General features: G+C 48.7%; 1 protein-coding gene across 3 annotated transcripts in view; it reads left to right on the top strand.

Annotated features, from left to right (window-relative positions):
• LOC135383929 (uncharacterized) overlaps positions 1–5,749 on the top strand; it is a 242,917-nt gene extending 237,168 nt beyond the window's left edge. For all 3 annotated transcript variants that reach the window (XM_064613212.1, XM_064613214.1, XM_064613213.1), the window contains exon 6: positions 4,433–5,749. In XM_064613212.1, coding sequence (XP_064469282.1) covers positions 4,433–4,707 — 275 coding nt within the window. In that variant the 3' untranslated portion in view covers positions 4,708–5,749. The remainder of the gene's footprint in view (positions 1–4,432) is intronic.
• Positions 5,750–21,174: the final 15,425 nt, after the last annotated feature.

Here is a 21,174-nt window from a genome sequence, read left to right as displayed (position 1 = left end):
TCAAGCTCTGGCTCCTTCCCAAAACCAGCAAACTTCATGTTTATCTGTCAGCCCACTGCTTTGTGCGATCTTGTGTTGAACTTCCAAAGAGCAGCGGAACCCATCTGTCGCGACGCTCTTGTGTCGGACAGAATTTCAACTTCGTTCGCATATGCGCAAACACGCACCTCGCGTAAACAGGAAAAAAAAAGCTTTAAAAGGAAACTGTTCGCCCTTCTACTTCCCTTGACAATTTTAACTGTTAGATTCAACGGTTCGCTTCTTTATCCTTCCTTCCCGGATCGTTGCTGATTCTTCAAGACGCACAAAAGAGCAGCTCTTAACAGCTCCAACTCTTCCGTGGCAGCGCTCTCATCATGGACGCTTGACTGGAGAGCCTCATCGATCAAATCACGCAGCGTGTTTGATGGGGCCCTTCATTATAGTTAACAGCCGCCTCCGATAACTCGCAACAGAATGGAACAGAGCTTCAGTGTTAGTAACTACGAGTTAAGTCTTCCATTATTTGGTGTAACTTACTTACAATAAGTTGTTTAAATTACAGATTGCTTCAGCCACACATGGGCATTCTGTGGCATGCTCCAAGCGGATGTGCAACTGGGGGGGGACTTTCACAAGTTCACGACGCGTGATGAATATCATTATGTCATTACAAGGGACGCCTGCGGATTAAGTTGCACGACGCATTCCATGGTTGATAAAACCGTATTGGCACGATTTTAAAAGGTCTATTCCATTCAGCGACGGTGTGCTGTGTGGGTGTCTAAGAAAGTTAACTGTGAAAGCAATGACAGAAGAACGTTTCTCCTTTTTACTAGCCGTGTTTGCGAGATGGCACGTCGTTCAGAGAAGGTAGCATGCCAGAAATCTTTGTTTTTTCTCTCTCTCTCTCTTTAATTAGAGTCTTTCGGGCAAACGGGAGACAGCCGAGTGAGAAATAAACCGCTGAAAGCCATTCCACTTCTTAAAAAATTCGGCGATGTCAACGAGCGTGCGCGTTTCACCATTTTTCAAAAATAGAATTACTTTCAAGGAGCATTCTCTCTCACGCTGCTATCTCACTTTTGCTCGTTAACCCCTCATTAAAGAGTTAATTAATGAAGTTTAACTAATTCGCCATCTAGTAGCTACATCCTGTCTTCGGGAGGATGTCCGCCTGACTGTGCACCAAAGGCATCTGAGAAATCTGTAGCGAAGAAATGTCGGCAAAGAAATATGTAGCAAATAAAAAAACAGCCTGGTTCGCTTGATTTTCTACCCTTTCTAGTAGCGTGTGATTTATAAATGACTGCAAAAAGTTTATTGAATAATTTGGGGCTTTACGTCGCGAGACAGTTGCGAGGCTGCCAAAAACTACAAGCGCTCAGCGTAAAAGGATTACGCAAGCGAGCTGGTGCAAACATGACGTTGGCAGCATATCCATGAGGTCGGGGAGTTCATCCCTTTTTCTTCATGCACCCCAAACTCAGGTTGTCTACTTCAATAAAAATTCTGGCGTCAGCTGTGTGTGGCTGAGTGGGGACGCATTAAACAACAACAAATAAGTAATGATGACGTAGTGGGTTGTTGGACGCATTGAAGGTTGTACACAAAGTTTGTATTTCAGTGTGATGACCACTGCTTTGTGGTCGTTGGAATGGTTAGCAAGATGAGTGATGTCTTGAAAGAAGTGGGTGTTTTCAATGACAAAGTCTATGTGTCTGGTGGTCGGTTAGCGGACATCGGTGCGTATTTTGAGATCTAGTTGATGGAACATGTCTTCTATAGGAACGCCGTGTTTTTGCACCCTGAAACGTCCACGTTGAAGTCCGACGAGGAGGAGCTTGTTAGTGCGGTGGGGTGTGAGTACGCAGAATATATAGCAGCGCATCCGTTCCGTTGTGGCGCGAGGCGAGAAGAAACACACGGCTATCACTAGTCCACTGGGCATCTGCACTGCACAAACCTCTCCGATGTCATCTTCACAGACGGGCACTTCGAGTGGTGTAGCGGTCACACCGGCGGGTAAATGGCGACTCCGGCAGCGCGGTTGTTGTAGTTGCGGCGCGCCCCGGTGCAGTACTTGAAGTCATCAGAATTCCAGCGCTACACCGGGAAAAAACACAGCGCGACAACGACAACCACGGGAGGAACATACGACACACACGGGCGCTTACTCCAACTAAACTTTGCTGCACTGAAGGGTGCGCAGCTACAGGAAAGAAACAGGAAAGAGCAAAAAAGGAAAAGCAGGTAGATAAGAACAACCAAAACAACTTAAAAATTTTACTAGACAATCTAGTCCTTCGCCTGTTCAAGTAACCGCCTCTCACCCGAGGCAAGCGAGATAGATGTATCGCTGATACAGAGAGAACCTTTCTTTCCGATAAAGAAGGCCTCCAAAAGTTCACGGGCAAACTTATCTCTGCTCCTGCCCAGAATCCTAAGTGATTTAAAATCGGGGGTATATTTGCATTTTTTACAGTGAGTGGGTAGGTGCAATTTGTCCATACTTTTTAACGATCTTTCGTGCTCCCTAGCTCTATCATTGATGCATCTACTTGTCTGTCCGATGTAAACTCTACCACAGGGGAGGGGAATTTCGTACACGACACTTACGCGACATTCCACGTAAGGCGACATATGTTTTTTACCACAGCTCTTCATATCAACTGCAGGACCGTTGACCTTCCGGCAAAGAGCTCCCAGTTTCCAAGGGGCCGAGAACACCAAAGGAACACCGAACTTGTTGGCCACCTTCTTCATGTTGTGGGTTACCCTATGTATATAGGGTACAACTACAGGTCTGAAGGAATTCCGTTCTAAAGCCAGTTTGCCCCATGGTGTTCTACCCTTGAACTTCTGCAACAAGGCCTCCGCGACAGCCAAAAGAACCTGGTCAGGAAAACCCGCAGAACACAACCTTCCCAGCTGATCATTAAAGCTGTCCAGCATAAGATGGGGCCATGACCTGCTCAGCGCTGACTTCAAGCATAACGATGCTATAGCCCTCTTGACAGTCTTAGAGTGCGCAGAATCAAATGGCAAGATGTCTTTTTTGGCCCTTGGCCTGTAGCGCCAGCACACTGTTTTGCGCTCCCACATGATTTGAATGTCCAGAAACTGCAGGTTTTGAACCACACGTAAAGGAAAGTCCCATCCCATAACTCCAAACACCCCCACAATATCCGCAGCGGCTTGACTATATTGGAGATCACCTTGGTTTTTCAGAACGATTAAAAAGTCATCAACATACCTAAAAAACTTAAAAACAGCGCTTTTGTCAAAGACCACACTAAGTTTACGGTCCATCTTTGCTAAAAATATATTGCACAGCAGGCGCGACACAAGACCCAATACAAATACCTTGGCGCCCTATATAGTAATGCTCGTCAAAAGAAAAAAAAAATGTGGGGCCTAGATAAAACTGCAAAAGTGAACGGAACGCTTCCAAACTAACGCCTGCCGTATTTTGGAATGAGACAACACCATTCACTTCAATACATTCTCTAACAGATGCAAAGAGCTCTCTATGGGGCACAGTCACAGAGTAGAACAGATCTACGACGTCTATAGGGAAGACGTACCCCACCTGCGGCTGTTCCTTCAAGAACCCAATAACGTCTGAGGAGCTCTTGGCCGCAAATGGGTCTTTAACATCCAGTAGATTTAATTGTTTCAATAAAAAGCGACTAACACAATGCTGCCACGCCCCCCTTTCACTAACAATCGTACGAAAGGGAACATCCGGTTTGTGTGTCTTAGCTGTAAAGAATACACTAAGGGTACTCCGCTTACAGTTGTCAATAGCCTTTGCGACGCTGGGAAGCTCTAAGGTCTTGCACAGGTCAACCGCCTTACTCTTAATGCGGAGCTCGCTGCTGGACACGCTGCGGAAATTCTTTTGCAAAACTGCTGTTGCCTTTTCGCTGTAGAGCCCCGAAGGTACCACTACAAATCCCCCTTCCTTGTCAGCCTGAAGCAGACACAGCCCCTTCTCTCGGCAAAATTCAATGACCCTCTTCTCTGAGGGATCAACTCTTAAGTTAAAAAATAATACGACCTATCTCTGAGCAGTGTAAAATGTGCGTGAATACCCAAGAGCCAATAGTACAAGTGAGCTGGAGTAATGGAGCCGCGATCTTCATATTATTTTCATTCATTTTTATTTTTCATTTATTTTTTTCTTTACTTTTTTCTTCATTTATTTTTAATTAAAACTCACTCAAATTCACTACACTCAAATTGAACACTGACTAGGAAATTCTATGTCAATGTTCCCGTTGTGTTATGCCGCTTGCAGTTGCACTTCCATGATAAGGCAAGCCTGAGCGAATTTATCCACCAGCTAGCCTGCATTTACGCCATTCTGTCAGTTGCACTTCATAATGTCTTCGCATGTATCTAAACTTGCTGCGCTCTTACACTATATTTCCCGACATCTTGAACGCAGATGAGGAGGCTGTACCAGAAACAAACACTGCATCTACTCGCGCCACCCTGGCTCCAACCGCACAAGTAGATGTCTCTGAAGCGACCTCTGCTGTTCGGGATGATACATCTGGAGAACCAGACGATCTAGTTCGGCAACTGGAGCGCGAGAAAGTTCATCTGGATCGATGGCCTGACAGCTGGTCGAGTCGGGCTCCCCGTGGTCGGCGGCGGGAGACCCTGCCTGGGATTCTGGACATTGATCGAGCCCCAGCATCTTCTCCGAGGATCCCCTGAGGCTGTTACCGTTATGACTCATCGATTGGCAGGATTATGATTATCCAAATTGTCACCACTGCATGATGAAATAATGTCAAAGGACGAATGCCGCAACAACAAATCCGAATCATGCACGTCCAATACATACGTGCCGTTCACTCAATTGTAGCGATTCCGAAGGAGTTTCAAACAACAAGGGTTAAATTGAATTTTTTCAAAAGTGAATTCATTATTTAAAATTCGCGCAGAGACACAAGCATGATAGTATCGCTGTGATGTTTGCTGTAGAACTTCAAAAATACAATTCTGAACGACAACACAACGTGATATTTCTTTCGAAAGAAGGAGAAGAGAAAAACTGCCAGTGCTGCAGGTAAGTGACAAGGTAAGGTGCACTGCGGAATGCACACACAGTGCGGCTCCAATTGAAATTCATTCCTAATAAGTATTTCATTCAGCACATCAGTACGCACTGTACACCTTCATCGAGTTTGTGTCAAAAGGCTAGTCAGTTTTCTACATAGAACAAATCTAGATGTCTTCATTGCAGTCTGGATTTCAGAGACTAAAATGAATGAAAATATCTTAGTAAACTAGTGACTATTTCATGTCGTGGGTGCCTGTCAACTGCAGCTTCAAAGAAAACGTGGAAAAAGTATACATACAGCAAGGTTACGACGGGTTGATGAAAAAAGAATTGATCGGAAATCATCGGAAATGGAACCATCGTTTAAGGCGTAGCTGTGATACTCCAATCTTCCTGATACTCTTCCTGATAGTAGTGATCCGTTTTGTGGGCTCATACTAAACGTGTACAAAGTAAACCATCTGCAGATGTAGGTATGTCGATATGTGAACAGCAAGTTTGCTTTTCGGTCTCGTCGGAAAATCCATATGTCGTTGTTTTATATTGTACAGTTTGGTATACTGTTGACATAGCATTTGTATTATAGCGTTATTCAGTCGTACGGTAGCAGCCTTACCGTTCGTCATCTGTTCGTGGTTGAGATGAATTTACTCTCAGCCAGCATCTAACGTGAAAATAAAGCTGTACCACTGCTACTAGTATTAATTACTCTTGTATAGACAAGGAACCCTCTTCTTCGAGTAAAGAAGGCAGTTGACGGACAAACAGCAGCCTTGTCAGTGCCGTGTGCTGCTTCTGGGTCAAATTTTCATTCGAAAAATCTGTACGACTCTACAAAATAGCGTTGAAGCAGGACACTGCTTGTTACAACTGTTTCACCGCCGTTCAGTTATTTATCGGCAATGCAATGCACGCACGTACGCAACGAGCAAGATGGGACAACAATGTGGCAATGCGACAATGAAAACTACCATGACGGGAAAAGTCACGTCTACGTCCACGGCTGCAAGAAAGTTGCGTTGTCCTCTTCGGGATACGATTACGCAGTTGCGGTCCACAAAATGTGGCTACATCTACGTAGCCCTACGCACACGTGTGTACTTCATACTAAGGTCGGTTTGGTCTATTTTATCGGTCAGTTGCCCTAGTGGGCAACAGACTGACTGTGGGCGAGAAGGCACGGGTGTCATTAAGCGTCCATGAATGGAACGATGGTCACCTCTCAGCTGTGCATTACTCGTCCGTCTGCTAGAAGATAGAACTGCTTCTGCGGCGCGGTCACCGTGCTTATTCCCCACGGTGGCTCAGAACAGACTGGACAATTAGCCGGTGACCTGCATTGTACACCTCGCGGCGGACGATCCTCATATGTCTGTGTTCGAGAACAGCTGTTCTGTTGTTCTTCTCTGCAAAATATTTCTGTTTCTGCGACTTGTTTCTGCTCTAATTACTTCTACACCGTCTTTAACGCTGCTGAGGGGGACTCCACCGAGTGCCCTACTTGCTCTTGGGGTGGTGGCGATGGACGCCTCAGTGGTGATGCCCGTCCCAGGTGTTGCTTCTGCTCCTTCGACGGGTCCTCCTGATCCATCGCAGTCACGGTGTAAGCGCTTTCGAGACGATCCCGACGACGATGACCCCCACGAGTTTTCATCGGATGTCACCTTGATCGTTGAACAAGAGATGTCAAATGGGACACAAAAGGAGAACTTTGACTCGGATACAAGTCCGTTCCAGGTTGTTACTTACAAGAGAAGTCGGCCGACTGGCATTCCTATTGTCTTCAGGCGGGTAAAGCCAAGTGAACCCTAACCGCATCGCAAGTGACGTGATGACTGCTACCCAAGAGAAGATTCTTTCGCATCGCATTACAAAGGATGGAGATCTCGTTATCAGCGTACCTTCAGAAGGGGCAGCGAATAACATCCTGAAGTTAAAATGTGTAGCAGGTATTGATGTTTATACGTGTGTACCGGCGTCGTATCTTAAGTCAATGGGGAGAATCCACAACATCACGAGACTGTACTCTGAGAGAGATCTTCTAGAATATTTACAGCCCTATGGAGCGTCATCCTCACTTTTGCCTCTGGACAGTCTCTGCCGACTGAGGTTAGTTTGGGCTTCACGACGCACCCAGTAACGGAGTACATTGCACCTCCAATTCAGTGTTACAACTGCCAGAAGTTCGGTCACTATGTGCGTGACTGTCGCAGTTACCAGAGATGTAAAATATGTGCAGGCCCTCATGATTTTAAAGCATGCACATCGCGGCGTGAGCCAAAATGTGCCAACTGTGGTGGGAGCCATGTGGCTTCGTATGGCGCGTGCAAGGTCGCAAGAGCTGCAGCTGCGGTTCACGTCCGCAAGGTGTCACCGGGCGACCTCAATGTCAAGACAGCCGCTTGTCCGAACCCGAGCTACGTCAAAGTGACGCCGCCTAGCGCCTCCCCGCCTTCGCGTGCGGAATCAACTTCGCAAGGGACTATGCAAAGAGCGCCAAAGTCTCGGCGACCCACACCAAAAAAAGTATTTTGCTGAAGTGGTTGCTCCGGAAAAAGCTGTTCTCAACAGTGTTCGTGGAACATCGTCTTCAGCTCGAGCCCAACCGGATTTGCCACGATCCGTGCCACATGGTGGATGTCCTAGCCATAGAGACACACAAGGAAACAGTAATCGGAAGGACAGTGACATTCTCACGGCCATTTTGCCTCTTATCTTAGCTGCCCTACGTTCAATACTCAAGTCGTTACCTTCTTTTACTGAGCTTCCAGAAGTGCAAGCGTTACTCACGCTGGAGCCCCTTCTGAGTCGTTACTAACAAGCGTGCCCCTCGGATAACAGCGATGGCCACTAGCTATTCCAGGACTTGCATTTTCTAGTAGAACTGTAATGGGCTTCAAAACAAGTTAAGCGACTTTCGAAACTTCGTCTATCGTCACCAGATTCCTCTCATCGCTCTTTGTGAAGCCCGAGTGCCGCCTTCTTTCAGACTTTCAAATTATGTTATATACCGCTCAGAGAGACGCACAGGGCTTAGTCGGGCGATGCTGTGCGTCAGAAAAGACATTCCAAGTGCACTCCTTGGTGGGTCATCGGATGATGATTTTGAATATGTCGTGTGTAGCGTGCGTCTGCGCTCTAGACGCATGACTGTTGCTAGTGTATACATAGCTCCGTCGGTACACATTGAAGATCACCTGTTCACGGATTTTTTTCGGCTTCTCCATAATCATTTCATCGTGTGTGGTGATTTCAACGCCCATGGTACTGCATGGGGAAGCTCGCATGATGATGTATACGGGGCTGGCTGTTACAGCAATGCTTGGAGGATTTTGACGCCATCGTTTTAAATGATAGTTCTCCGACTTTTTTTCGTGGGCCCCTGTACTCCAGTGAGTGGGGAGTGACCACATGCCGCTGCTTGTCTGCCACTCTGGGCTGCGAGGCCCTCGTAAGACCAAGAAAGTTACTAACTGGAAGGTTTTTAACACGACAGCTGAAGATTTATTTCGCTCTGCGACAAGTCTGGACGATATTAACTGTGCTCTGGCGTCCAGCATGTCTACCGCAATCAAGCAGGTCCCCATCCCAGCAACGCATTCAAATGTCGATATCGCATTTGAACACCTAAGAACAATACGACGCCGAGCAGAGCGCCGGTTCCGTCGTTCTGGAAGTCAACAGGATTACCAGGAAGTTTGTAGGCTTCGTAGCGTCATCCGAAAACACCTCCAGCGCCTGGGTCGCACAAGCTGGAAGTCATTCTGTTCCACGCTTTCCCCCTATACACCTACCGGAAGAATATGGCAGACTGTTAAGACTCTTAGTTGCCCTGTTGAGCAAGAGGCTCCCTTCAGAGCTCTCGCGCTTCATTTGAAGATCTCAGAAATTACAGCTGGTGAAGAGTTCTTCTGCCTCCTCACACGACCATCTTGTGCCTCTACGACTGACGCCCACAAGCAATCGGTTGTTGATGCTCTTAGTGGTGTTGATTTCGGCTGCATGACTTGTGACCCTGTCATGGACCTGGAGTTTACCATCAACGAGTTGCAGTCTGCAATCTCCCACTCTAGGAAAGGATCCTCACCTGGGCCCGACGGGATTACGTATCAGGCCATAGCCTCCTTAGGGGATGCGTCGCTTGAAAAACTGCTGTGCTTCATTAATGACTCCTGGAGAACTGGTGTCGTTCCTGACGTATGGAAAGCGGCTCGAGTTATCCCAGTTTTAAAGCCAGGAAAGTCACCAAGGGAGCTGGCTTCATTTCGTCCCATTAGCCTCACAAGCTGCTTGGGCAAGGTAATGGAAAGGCTAATATTGGACCGCCTTGACTGGTTTCTGGAGTCCCGGACGCTCCTACACCCGGCGCAGGCAGGTTTCAGGAGAGCTCGTTGTACGATGGATTGTGTCTTGAATGTGGTAACCCATGTGGAACGGTCTAGATCGGAAGGTCTACTAACCGTGAGGAAAACGAAGTGCTCGCGCCAAGCGGACGTGTGTCTATCGAGCTACGGAATTTTCTGCAACGATTCATACGAAAGGCAAGCTTTGCACCTCAATCCATCACACCGAGTCACACCTCGGGCCCCTTCGCTCGGGCTTCGGGCTCGGGTCGCTACAGCAGCAATGGACGGCCAACACTCCCAGCATACAACATCAATAGAGCCGCATGACAGAAGTGCTGCTCATCCTAGGCACTCTGAACCCCCCACAAAACTGCCTCGTGATGAAAATGATGAGTTCGAGAGGCAGAATCCTAATCACGAGGCCCCGAACCTGGATTCTGACGATACAGTAGTGAACTTTGAAATCGACGACGACCCAACACCGTTCCAGGTGGTTTCATACAAGAAGAACCGTCTCATGGGCATTCCTGTGGTCTTTAAACCAAAAGACCCAGCCCAGTCGTTCTGGGATGTGGACCCCAATACGATTACAAAAGACATCATGAAAGGAACTCAGGAGAAAATCATTTCTCACAGAATTAATAAAGATGGAAGCTTAGTTATTAATGTCGCAACTGAAGCATCAGCCACAAGCTTGCTCCAAATCGACAAAGTCGCCACAGTCGCAGTCGAAACGTTTGTGCCATCATCATATCTTCAGACTATGGGGAGAATATGTAAAGTCCCCATGCAGTACTCCGAAGAGCGACTAAAAGCTTATTTGAGCTCTTACGGCATCATAACCGTGAAGCGAGAAGTCGTATTCATCCGAGCTGACGACGGCACATCAGCCCTCTGGAAAAAGACAGCGTAATCCTTACGTTCCAACCAGGACAAGCCCTTCCAGCGGAAGTAAGGCTGGGTTTCACCAGTTATGCGGTAAATGAATACGTGGCACCCCCAACCCAATGTTTCCGCTGCCAACGTTTTGGACACATTGCTCGGCACTGCAGGAATGGAGAACGGTGCAAGATCTGTTCGGGGCCGCATGATTATAGGGTATGCTCTGCGAGGCGAGAGCCGAAGTGCGCAAATTGCGGTCTCGCACATTCAGCAACCTACGGTGCATGCCGAATAGCTAAAGCGGCTGCCGCAGCACAGGTGCAAAGAGTGACTCTCGGTCGCTCTAACACTAGTAAATTGGCACCACCGAACCCAGAATTCGTGAGGGCCGTCGAGCAAGAGGTTCTCCAGCCCGCTACCTCGAAGCCACCAAAGCAAAACTTAACGAAGAAGAAAGTATCAGCAAAGTCCAAGGGATCTAACACATACGCCAATGTAGCTGCCTCTAAATCTCACGTAAGCTTGAAACATCTCGAGGAGTCCTTCCCTGAGCCCTCCGATAGGAAGACGACTTCAGCGTACAGTACCAGGTCGAAAGAGTCCTTACATCAGGCTCCTAGACAAACCGCAAAAGATAACTGTAGCAGATCGTCATCAGAAGTACTAGATACCATCGTGCCCTTGCTGTTTGCTGTCTTACGCGCAATTCTACAAGACCACCCGACCTCCGGGGATCTTCCAGAGGTACAAGCCATACTAGCAATGGAGGCAGTCCGACACCAGGATCACCTGCGTCGACGGCTGAATGAACCTTCACATGACTAAAGCAATCAAGTCTGCTACTATCTTTCAATCGAATTGTAACAGTCTACAGCAGAAAATGGCAGATTTTCGTAACTTCATTTTCCGTCATCGTTTCCCAATATTGGCCTTGAGTGAACCTAGAGTCGATGACGCCTTTAAACTGTCAGGCTACGAGGTGCACTTCTCCCGTCGACCCAATGGTCAGAGTAGAGCCATGTTGTGCGTGAGAAAGGACATACCGTGTGCCCTCATACGGGTGTCGACAAATGAAAATTTCGAATACGTCACGTGCCGCGTTCGACTCAAGAGCACCTACATTACTGTGACCAGTGCGTATGTAGCGTCGAACGTAAGAGTTACCGAGGAACAGGTCAGAGGCCTACTTGCTGGCGTTCCTGCACCGGTCATTGTCTGGGGGGTATGAACGCCCACAGTGTACTCTGGGGCAGCCAGCATACTGACGCTCGTGGGCGAATATTTGAAAGTGTAGTGACTGACCTTGACCTCACTGTTCTCAACGACGGGTCATCAACGTTTTTTCGCGGCCTGCGTTGCCACAGCTGTATAGATGTCACCCTGTGCTCCACTGAAATTGCTCAGCGTATTGAGTGGGGCACGCATACTGACTCATTGGGGAGTGACCATATGCCTGTGCTTATTGAGCACCGTCCTTCAGGGTCACTGAAAAAACGGCGACGCGTGAATGTAACGGACTGGTCGCATTATAAATTCCAATCAGCTCGTGACATCGCCCGCGCAGCTACAGATACAGCTGAAGATTTTGTAGCTGCGGTGAAAAAAACCGCGGAATCTGCATCGAAAGCTATTACGGTTCCCGATACCTACACACGCGTAGATGCGGAATACGAAAGGCTTCGTGCGATTCGACGCAGAGCGGAAAGGAGATTCCGACGATCCGGAAACCCAGACGACTATCGAGAATCGTGCCGGTTGCAGCGTATAATACGGCGTCACCTACAAAGATTATCTCGGCAACAGTGGCGGTCTTTCTGTTCCACACTTTCGCCATTCACACCCACGACGCGTGTATGGCAGGTAGTCCGGTCGCTTGGGACAGCAAACTCGCAATCTTACCCTTTCAGGGCTCTGGCTATTCATCACGATACTGATGAGAGGTCTACCGCAAATGAATTTTGCAAACTGTTTACTAGGCCATCTGTATCATCCACGACAACTGCATATCATGTATCAGTGGGAAATGCCAAACGGAGTACTGTTTTGACCGATAACGCGCGGTGTGCGGCCCTGGATGCTGATTTCAGCCTAGCAGAACTTGACGCCGCTTCAAGTTCAAGAAGATGCAAATCGTCGCCAGGTTCTGACGGCGTTACCTACAAGCATATAGGTAGCTTACACATCAACGCTCAGAAGACTTTATTAAGTCTAATCAATAAGAGCTGGAATGAGGGCAAACTTCCTGCGATATATAAAATCTCCAGAGTAGTGCCCTTGCTGAAACCGGGGAAATCTCCCAGGGATATGGCATCCTTCAGGCCAATTAGCTTGTCGAGCTGCGTGTGCAAGGTAATGGAAAAGATGGTGTTAAGTCGAGTGGAATGGATCATCGAGACACAAAATCTGCTTCCAGAATGCATGTCTGGCTTCCGTAAGGGCAGGTGCACTATGGTCAGCGTACTAGACCTGGTGACCTTCGTAGAACATGAACGCGCGCAAGGTCGCACGACAGCGGCAGCATTTTTAGACGTCAAAAGGGCGTACGACACGGTCAGTTACAGCCACGTCCTATATGATCTGTATAGCCTAGGAATACAAGGTCGGTCTCTACGGTGGATCGCAGACTACCTTGAAGGGAGGTCAGTGTATGTGCAAACCGGTCTGCCTCACAAGCGGGGTGCCACAGGGCGGCGTGTTGAGTCCCCTGCTGTTCAATGTGGTCATGGCGAACCTACCACAACGGTTGCCGAAGAACGTGCACATTAGTATGTACGCCGACGACATCTGTATATGGTGCTCTGGTGTGCAGATGCCCGCATTGCGGCAGCGCCTTCAAAATGCCTTAGATTGTACGGTCTCCTTCTTAACGGAGAGGGGCATGGACATATCAGTCGAGAAAACCGTATTTCTTCCCTTCAGTCGAAAGAAAATGAAGACTTTTCAACTGAAGCTTGACGGCCAGCCAATAAGGACAGTGTCTCATCACCGGTTCTTGGGAGTAATAATCGACTCGCAGCTCTCGTGGGCTGCGCACATTAAACATCTCAAGGAAAGAACTGACACACGTATCAACATCCTACGGCGCCTCAGCGCCTCCCGCTGGGGAATGTCGACTGCGTCTCTTCTCGTCATACATAAAGCACTCATTCGGCAGATGATGGCCTACCATTTGCCCGTACTGCATGTAATAAGCGACACGTCAGAGAGGACACTGCAAAGTGTATTATCGAAAAGCTTAAAAGTCTGCCTCGGTGTACCTTGCGCAACTTCAAATGTCCTAACTACAGTAGAAGCCAGAGAACTTCCATTAAATGTACTGAGGACGCAGGAAACAGTGCGACACTACGTTCGTCTCTGCACGCGGCATCACAAACACCCCCTTGCAAGGAAGGTGGCACGTCGAAATTCGCAATTCATCAACGTGATCGCTCCATATCGCAGTGCTTTACCAAAAGCACAGTTGACATTAACGGCGGTCGATCCTCCGTGGACACTGCAACTTCCTCGTATCGCGCTGACTGTTCCTGGTGTATATCACCAAAAGGCTTCACTACCATATCCAGTGTTGAAACAGTACTGTCTGACTCTGATGGAGAGCCATCGTGCTAGGACCGCAATATTCACAGACGCGTCGACGTCAACGTCTGGGTCTTCATCAGCGTTTGTTGTGCCACAGCATAGTAGAGGAGGAATGGCAAGGCTTTCCCACAGAACATCGTCGACAGCAGCGGAATTGGTAGCCATGCAGCTTGCAATGCAGTATGTGGCCGCACGCCAGGAGCCCGCGCAATGGGTCATATACTGCGATTCAAAGGCCGGCCTCCAAGCCATAACATCATTCTTGGGAAGTGGCTGTATGGCGCCAATAGTACGGGACATTCTCATCGCATACAAGAAAGCAGTAGATACTGGCCACGACATACTGCTTCAGTGGATTCCTGGACATGTTGGCATACGGGGTAATGAAGCTGCAGACGAGATGGCGGATATAGCGCACCTATCGTCAACGGAACACACGGTGACATATTCCACGTCAGATGTGAAGCACATGTTAAAATTGCTGACAGAAGACATTTGCAGAAGACGATGGTTACAAGTGGACAGGCGGCCATCCTTGCTTTTTCAGATTGACCCGGAGCTGAAATTCCGTGTTCCGTCCAGCATACCGCGACCTATACAATCAGTTTTGCATCGGTTTCGCCTTAACGTTCCGTATGGTCAACAGTTTCTCCATAAAGTCGGTAGGGCTAGTTCAGCAAACTGTCCAGTGTGTGCATCTGTGGAAAACACGGAACACATCGTTATGCACTGCACAAGATATGCATCCCAAAGGGCTACATTGAAGGTTGCTCTAGACCGCTTGGACAATAGAACATTCGGTATAGTCAAGGTGCTGGGTGTATGGGAACCCGGGAAGAGAGATGCGGCGTTGTCAGCGCTTGCCAACTTCATAGTGAGCAGTGAGATGGTATCTGTATTTTAGGACCGCATTCTAGGCATGTGTCGTCGAGTTCCCCGTTCCTGTGAGTTTCTTAGCTCACTTCAGCTCACTTCTAGGGGATGTAGCTACGCATATGCACGTACAGTTCGGTGACTCGGAGGGGTGATGTCTTTCTATTTTTACCTTTTCATCTTTGCAGTTTTCTTTCTCCTTTCATTCATTTCATTTCCTCTGAGGGAGTAGCAGAATTCGTCTATGACGAATTCAATATCTTCCGTTTTTTTTCTATAATCAACTCTACTAACCGTGGCGGCATTCCTTGATATTAAGCGACTCTATGACACTACAAGCCACGGCCATGTACTCCATGAGCTTTTCTCCCTGAGCTTTACTGGGCGAGCTCTCAGGTGGGGGGTTAATGTTTATTCACACAAAAGGAGATGTCAGCCAGGCAAGTCCGGGCTTGCTATTCCGGTGGATAGCCAACTATCTACGTGGTAGAACTGTCTTTGTGATGACTTCGGATGGTGAAACGTCTCATCACAGCACAACAGTAGGTGTCCCACAGGGCGGGGTCCTCAGCCCACTCCTCTTCAATGTCGTGATGGCTGCTGTACCAGCTCTCTTGCGACGGGGCGTCAACATCAGCTTGTATGCTGACGATATATGCTGACGATATATGCTTTCCTGGAGAACAGAGGCATGGACCTCTCTCATGAGAAGACTGTTTTTTTGCCTTTCACTCGCCGTCATTTGAAGAACTTTCAGCTTCATATAGGTGGAATGTCGTGCGGCGTGTTACACACCATAAGTTTCTTGGTGTGGCTCTTGACGCTGTCTGTCCTGGAAAGCGGAGGTTCGTTGTCTGAGAGGTAGAGCTGAGTCTCGGCTGAGTGTCCTGCGATACCTCTGTGGTGCCCGCTGGGGGCTTTCTACAAGGGCATTGCTTGATCTACACCGGTCCCTCATACGACAAATGTTGATGTACCATCTTCCAGTGTTTCATAACCTTTGTCCTTCATCCGAACAAGTGTTGGAAACCGTCCTTGCAAAGAGCATGAAACAGTGCTTTGGTGTCCACAAATCAACGCCAACTGCCCCTGTCATGGCTGAAGCCAAGGAGCCTTCGCTGATCTCCATGCGGACTGTACAATCTCTTGGGCACTACACGAGGCTCTCCACTCGCCACTACCGTCACATATTAGTGCGCGACATTCTTCGGCGACCAGCATCCGGATACTGCCAAGCTGTTTTAGCTCACCGCAGCCTCATTCCAAAGCATAAAAAACTGGTTCTACCCGCAGTCCCACCATGGGCCGTTCAGGCACTACCTGCGCATGTCAATGTCCCTGGCTTGACTTCCAGAAAATCGGCTACAACAATTGTTCTTTGCCAACTCACTCTGAGCCTGCTTCATCGCGATGAAGGCAGAATTAAAATCTTTACTGATGGCTCATCGACACAGACCCGCTCTACCTGTGCATTCGTAATCCCTGAGCTGTCGATTGAACGAAGCGCTAGGCTGTCGCACCCGACGTCGGCTGCTGCGGCAGAGCTGCATTCCATTCTTATGGCGCTTTCCTTCATTGTGTCCCGTCAACCACCCATGCACTGGACCATATACAGTGACTCTAAAACCGCCCTCCAAGCTCTGCAGTGCACCATGGGCTCGAGCTCCCTCCCTCCACTGGTGTGTGACGTCCTCAGTGAGTATTCGTGTGCTGTCACACAGACACATAACATCACCTTGCAGTGGATCCCAGTTCATTGTGGCGTCCCTGGGAATGAGGCTGCCGACCTGCTTGCGAGACGGGCTCATGTGGCACGTGGCGTACCGACGCATCCTACGTATTTCACCCAAACGGACGCGAAGCAAGCAATTGGTACTCTTATGAGACGTCTGTGTAGTGAACACTGACGCAGAAGTGTCCCTTGTACGTCGTTCCTGCGCAAGGTGGACCCAGATCTCCGTTTTTATATGCCGTCAGCGCTTCCTCGACACATCACGTCGCTCATCTACAGGGTTCGCCTCAACGTGCCATACAGTGGACGACTTTTGTTTAAGCTCGGCATGGTCCCGTCCCCCAACTGCGGTCTGTGTGATGTAGTTGAGGACATGGATCATATACTCCAAGACTGCCCCAGGTACAGTGTACGCCGTTGTACCCTTGTGTCGTCCCTGTCCCGCCTGGATAATCGGCCATACTCCACCGAAAAGGTTCTTGATTGCTGGCCAGCAAATCAGCTCATACCTGCCATGCGCGCCCTTGTGCAATTTCTCGTCTCGACGGACCTCTCTGACACATTGTGACGCTCTTTGTTTTTTTGCATTGAGATTTCGCTTTTGGTGCCAAGCTAGGTGGTGATGTTCTCATTTATTCTGTTTCCATTCCGTTTCAAAGCGTCGAGTTTTGTGTAGTTTCCCTTTCTTTTCTTAAGCTGCTGGAGTAGCCAGTCCCGAGTGGCTCGAGACTAACATCTCCATTTTTTCTTTTAAAAATCAATCAATCAATCAATCGATCAATGAGCTGTCCATAACCGTATTGAAGAAAGAAGAGAAGAACACAAAGTTCCGCTGCTATTAATAAGGTTTGGTGCGGAAGGTGTCGTCCTTGCTCTACTTGCTCGGATGGTACGACAAATGCCGACGCAGACTTGAGTTTCTAGAAGCGCCACCCCTGCTGCTTGCAGAAGCAGAGAATTTCTCTTCTACCAGGGCATAAAAATGACCTGGAATGACGTGATGGGAAAGTATGGTCTTTTCGTTCTCGAAGGTCCGGGAAACTCACGAAAACAGGCGCGAACGATAGAGACCACGGGACCTCCGGCTCGTTATGTAAATTGGTGAAAGGAGGAGAATGTGACACCATCGCCCATTCGTACTTGCAAGTCACCTAGATCCAGTTGGGTGAAGGTTTTATTTTGAATGTTTGCTATCCAAACTGCATTATAAAGTTAAGATTCGTACTTTTCCACATGGACATAAGAGACGCACAGAAATTTCCAGTAAAAAAGAGAGAGAATCGTTCTATACACTCTATTCCCATACCGTCTTTCCCAGACACTCTTGTGATGGCGGCATGCGTCTGAGAAATTCTGCTATCTGATACAAGATTCCGCGACAGTGGCTGCTCTTGTCTCTCTCGTGATCATGGTGTAGTACATGTCTTTGCTATCTTGTGGTGCTGGCTGGTACGTACGCATGATCTAGGGTGCCTGAATATTAGCTCCCTGTGTGCGTGGCGGAGCACCATGCCTGGGTGTTATTTCCACTTTCACCAATTTCTTCAAACCACCTCTGTTATGTTTACTTAGCTATTAAGTGTAATTTGTAGCTAAGCGTTAGGTGCACAGCTCTGTCAGCAAACAACTTTATTTTGGCTTTGGAGAGTGGGGAGCTTCATCGCCACAGGCGATACTCTACCCCATTGCTGAGTCTGTCAGCTGGGCTCTGTCAGCGCAGCTTGGGATGCACTTTGAAGACAAAATGGCAGGTATCTTAGCAGACGACCCTTCATCCTATCCTTGCGTCTACTAGAGCAGTGCTTGCAGCACCTGCAGCGCCAGCAGTAGTTTCGTGGATGATTACAACGTGAGTATGCAGCCAAACTAGATCGTGGGACCTTGTAGCACACGACGGCTAGCGAGGTCATTCTCCAATTCTTCTCATGCGAAAACCATCGGCTATATTATGTTGCGTGCGGTTAGGAATTCGATTATTGTCTAAAACATTGCTAACAATCGGCCTAAGTGATGTTGGCAGTCACGGCGTATCATATGTTTCTCAGCGATGTGTACGCTACTGCATATAGAATCCCGAATACTGCAAATAGAGTACTGGCGTATTGTATTGCAATATCAGGCATAGCATGATGTGAAGTGGTAGTGTGCTCGACCGAAAAGAAAACACGTAACAGGGCCGTCCTGAACAGTCGTTTATTGCCTAATGCACGCGCTTTTCGACCTCCTCGTCGTCGTCTGCCACAGGCCACCCCCACCCTCCACCCCACCCTACAGTCTGGTGCGAAGCCAGCGGTGAATTTCAGGAAACGTTTGCGGGAATGAACCGAGTGTGTGTCAAGGAAGCTATGGTATGGTCGGATATATAGCAGGGATCGAGATGCACAGGAGAAACGTAGGCTTCGAGACATGCCGGCTGTCTCCATATTTGGAGATATCCGTTCGTCGAGTTTCGACTTGAACTGTTATGGTCTTGTCGTCGCGGGCAGTGACTTTGTGTGGTCCTGCGTATGTCGGAGTAAGAGGTGGCCTGACGTTGTCAACTCGGACGAAGACTTGAGACTTACGTTCCAAGTCTGGATGGGCAAAGATCTTCATAAGTGTTGGTCGACGTTGGGGGACAGGTCGAAGGGTGCGGATGTGGTCTTGTAGACGACGAAGGGCGTCATCTACGACGACAGGGGTGAGGAGGAACCGTCAGAAAATGTCTCGGCAGGCGCAAGCGAGAGTCGAGAATGAGTTCGGCAACAACAACAATTATATTCTGACGATGAAGTGGGGAGGTTTTTCATTGTAGAAGTGGAAGCTACTCCATACCTAGGGGGTCTAATATGAGGGATGACGATGATGAGAGTTAGGCAGAAATGCATCTGATGGGTTGTTTCAGTGACGATTGCGGGCCAAAGAGAACACAGGTAATTGGTCAGGCCAATCCAATGCAGTACCGCGCGCGCAGAGCGCTGTCTCAGCTGTCGGTGGAAGCGTTTTACCATATTATTAGCCTCATGGTGATGTGTGCTTGTTTGCATGTGCTTCGCTCCAATGGCGTGAAGGAGAGCGCCGAAGGAGCGGGAGGTTTGCCGTCCTCCATCGGTAGTAACGACTGCGGGACATCCAAACGCGCACCCGAGTGAAGTAGGCATGGGCAACTGTATCGGCAGTAGCGTCGGGAACAGGAACTGCTTCTGCCCAGCGCGCAAAACTGTTGACAGCTGTGAGGATGAAGTGTAGGCTATGTACGATGAGTAGTGGGCCAACTAAACCCAGATGGATGTGATGAAACCAGCATTCGGGAAGGGGAAACTCTCGAGCTGGTGTCCGGGTGTGTCGACTGACCCTTGTGCGCTGACAAGCAAGACAGGACCGAGTGCAGGTGCGGATATCCTCATTCATTACCGGCCAAATGTAGCGTGCTACGATAGCCTTCTGCGTCGCGCGGATGTCTGCGTGGGCGAGGTTCGTGTAAAAAAAAATGTTCCAAAAGCCGGGATTCATCATGAGTATAAAGAGGGGTATACACCGACTAGAGGACTTCCACGCTATTTTAAACAGCATTGAACCTTCTACTCAGTTCACCCGTGATATTGAACAAGACAGCACGTACCCTACCGTTCTTGGATGTAATGGCCCACCGAGACCAGGCTGGAACAATCATGACCAGTGTATTTCGGAAACCTTGTGACACGGGCAATCTCCTCAATTTCAGTTCCCACCACCCAAAAGAACACAAACGGACTGTTGTAAAGAGTTTATTCGATCGGGGCATTTAGTTCGCGCGGCGCTTTCCGAGCGCCCAGAATTTGCAAGCTAGCACTTTTTTTCGTGCGGTCTCGAAACTATCGAGCAGCGGGTTGCCCAACTATATCCGGTGTCGTCAAATCCGCACTGCAACGGTGACGTGTGCCCTCATTGGCCCGCACGTCGAAGTTCACGTAATTTAGCAGACGACGGAACCCGAACACGGGCGACCGCGATGCCCCTAGCTTGATCCAAGTGTACGAACTCTGCCCTGCTTCAAAAGGGATGACGCGAGCCTGATCCTGATCCTAAAACCGCTAGATTCCTGCCACTCATGTTCGGGTGGCAACTGTCACGTGATCCAGCTCGGGAGCCGACCTAGCAATTTCCGAGCGCTAGGCCATGTTGCCATAAAATGACCACCCGAATTCGCCATAAGTAGGACAGTCGAAACATTATTTCCCTGTATTTCTTCTAAGCGCCGCGAAGGTGGCTCTCTTCCCGATTCGGCGATGGAAGTCGCGTTCCAGTTAAGTCTGCCTCGAGCTGCGCTTCCTGCAGCTCACCAGAGAGGGTCACGTGACCCTAGCCATCACGTGGGTCTCTGGGTGCTGTTCATCCGGTGCTCCAAAATGTTATGTAACGTGATGTACGCGGCCCGCTGACTTCTACAACTTTTTTTGTTTCCGTGCTTAATAATTCTCCTTTGAGATCTAGCATCTGGATCTCGGCGAGATGTAATAGATATGATTGATATAAAAATGAGAGCTGACGCACGGAATCTATATTAAAGAAGCCTGAGCTTGGGTGGGTAGAAATGACACGACACTCGGTGTGTACAAATGAGATCGCGTTCAAGAAGTGATACGAACAGAGATATATTTCGAAAATGAATTTTATTCGTATGCACGTTGCTCACGGGAGAATCCTATCTTCGGAATCTCATGGAGGTCCGCGTCATGAGGTACGGA

Source organism: Ornithodoros turicata, chromosome 2 (assembly GCF_037126465.1).
Source record: "Ornithodoros turicata isolate Travis chromosome 2, ASM3712646v1, whole genome shotgun sequence".
Lineage (NCBI taxonomy): Eukaryota > Metazoa > Arthropoda > Arachnida > Ixodida > Argasidae > Ornithodoros > Ornithodoros turicata.
The sequence above is the reverse complement of the archived record's forward strand: the minus strand, read 5'-3'. Positions and strand labels throughout refer to the sequence as shown.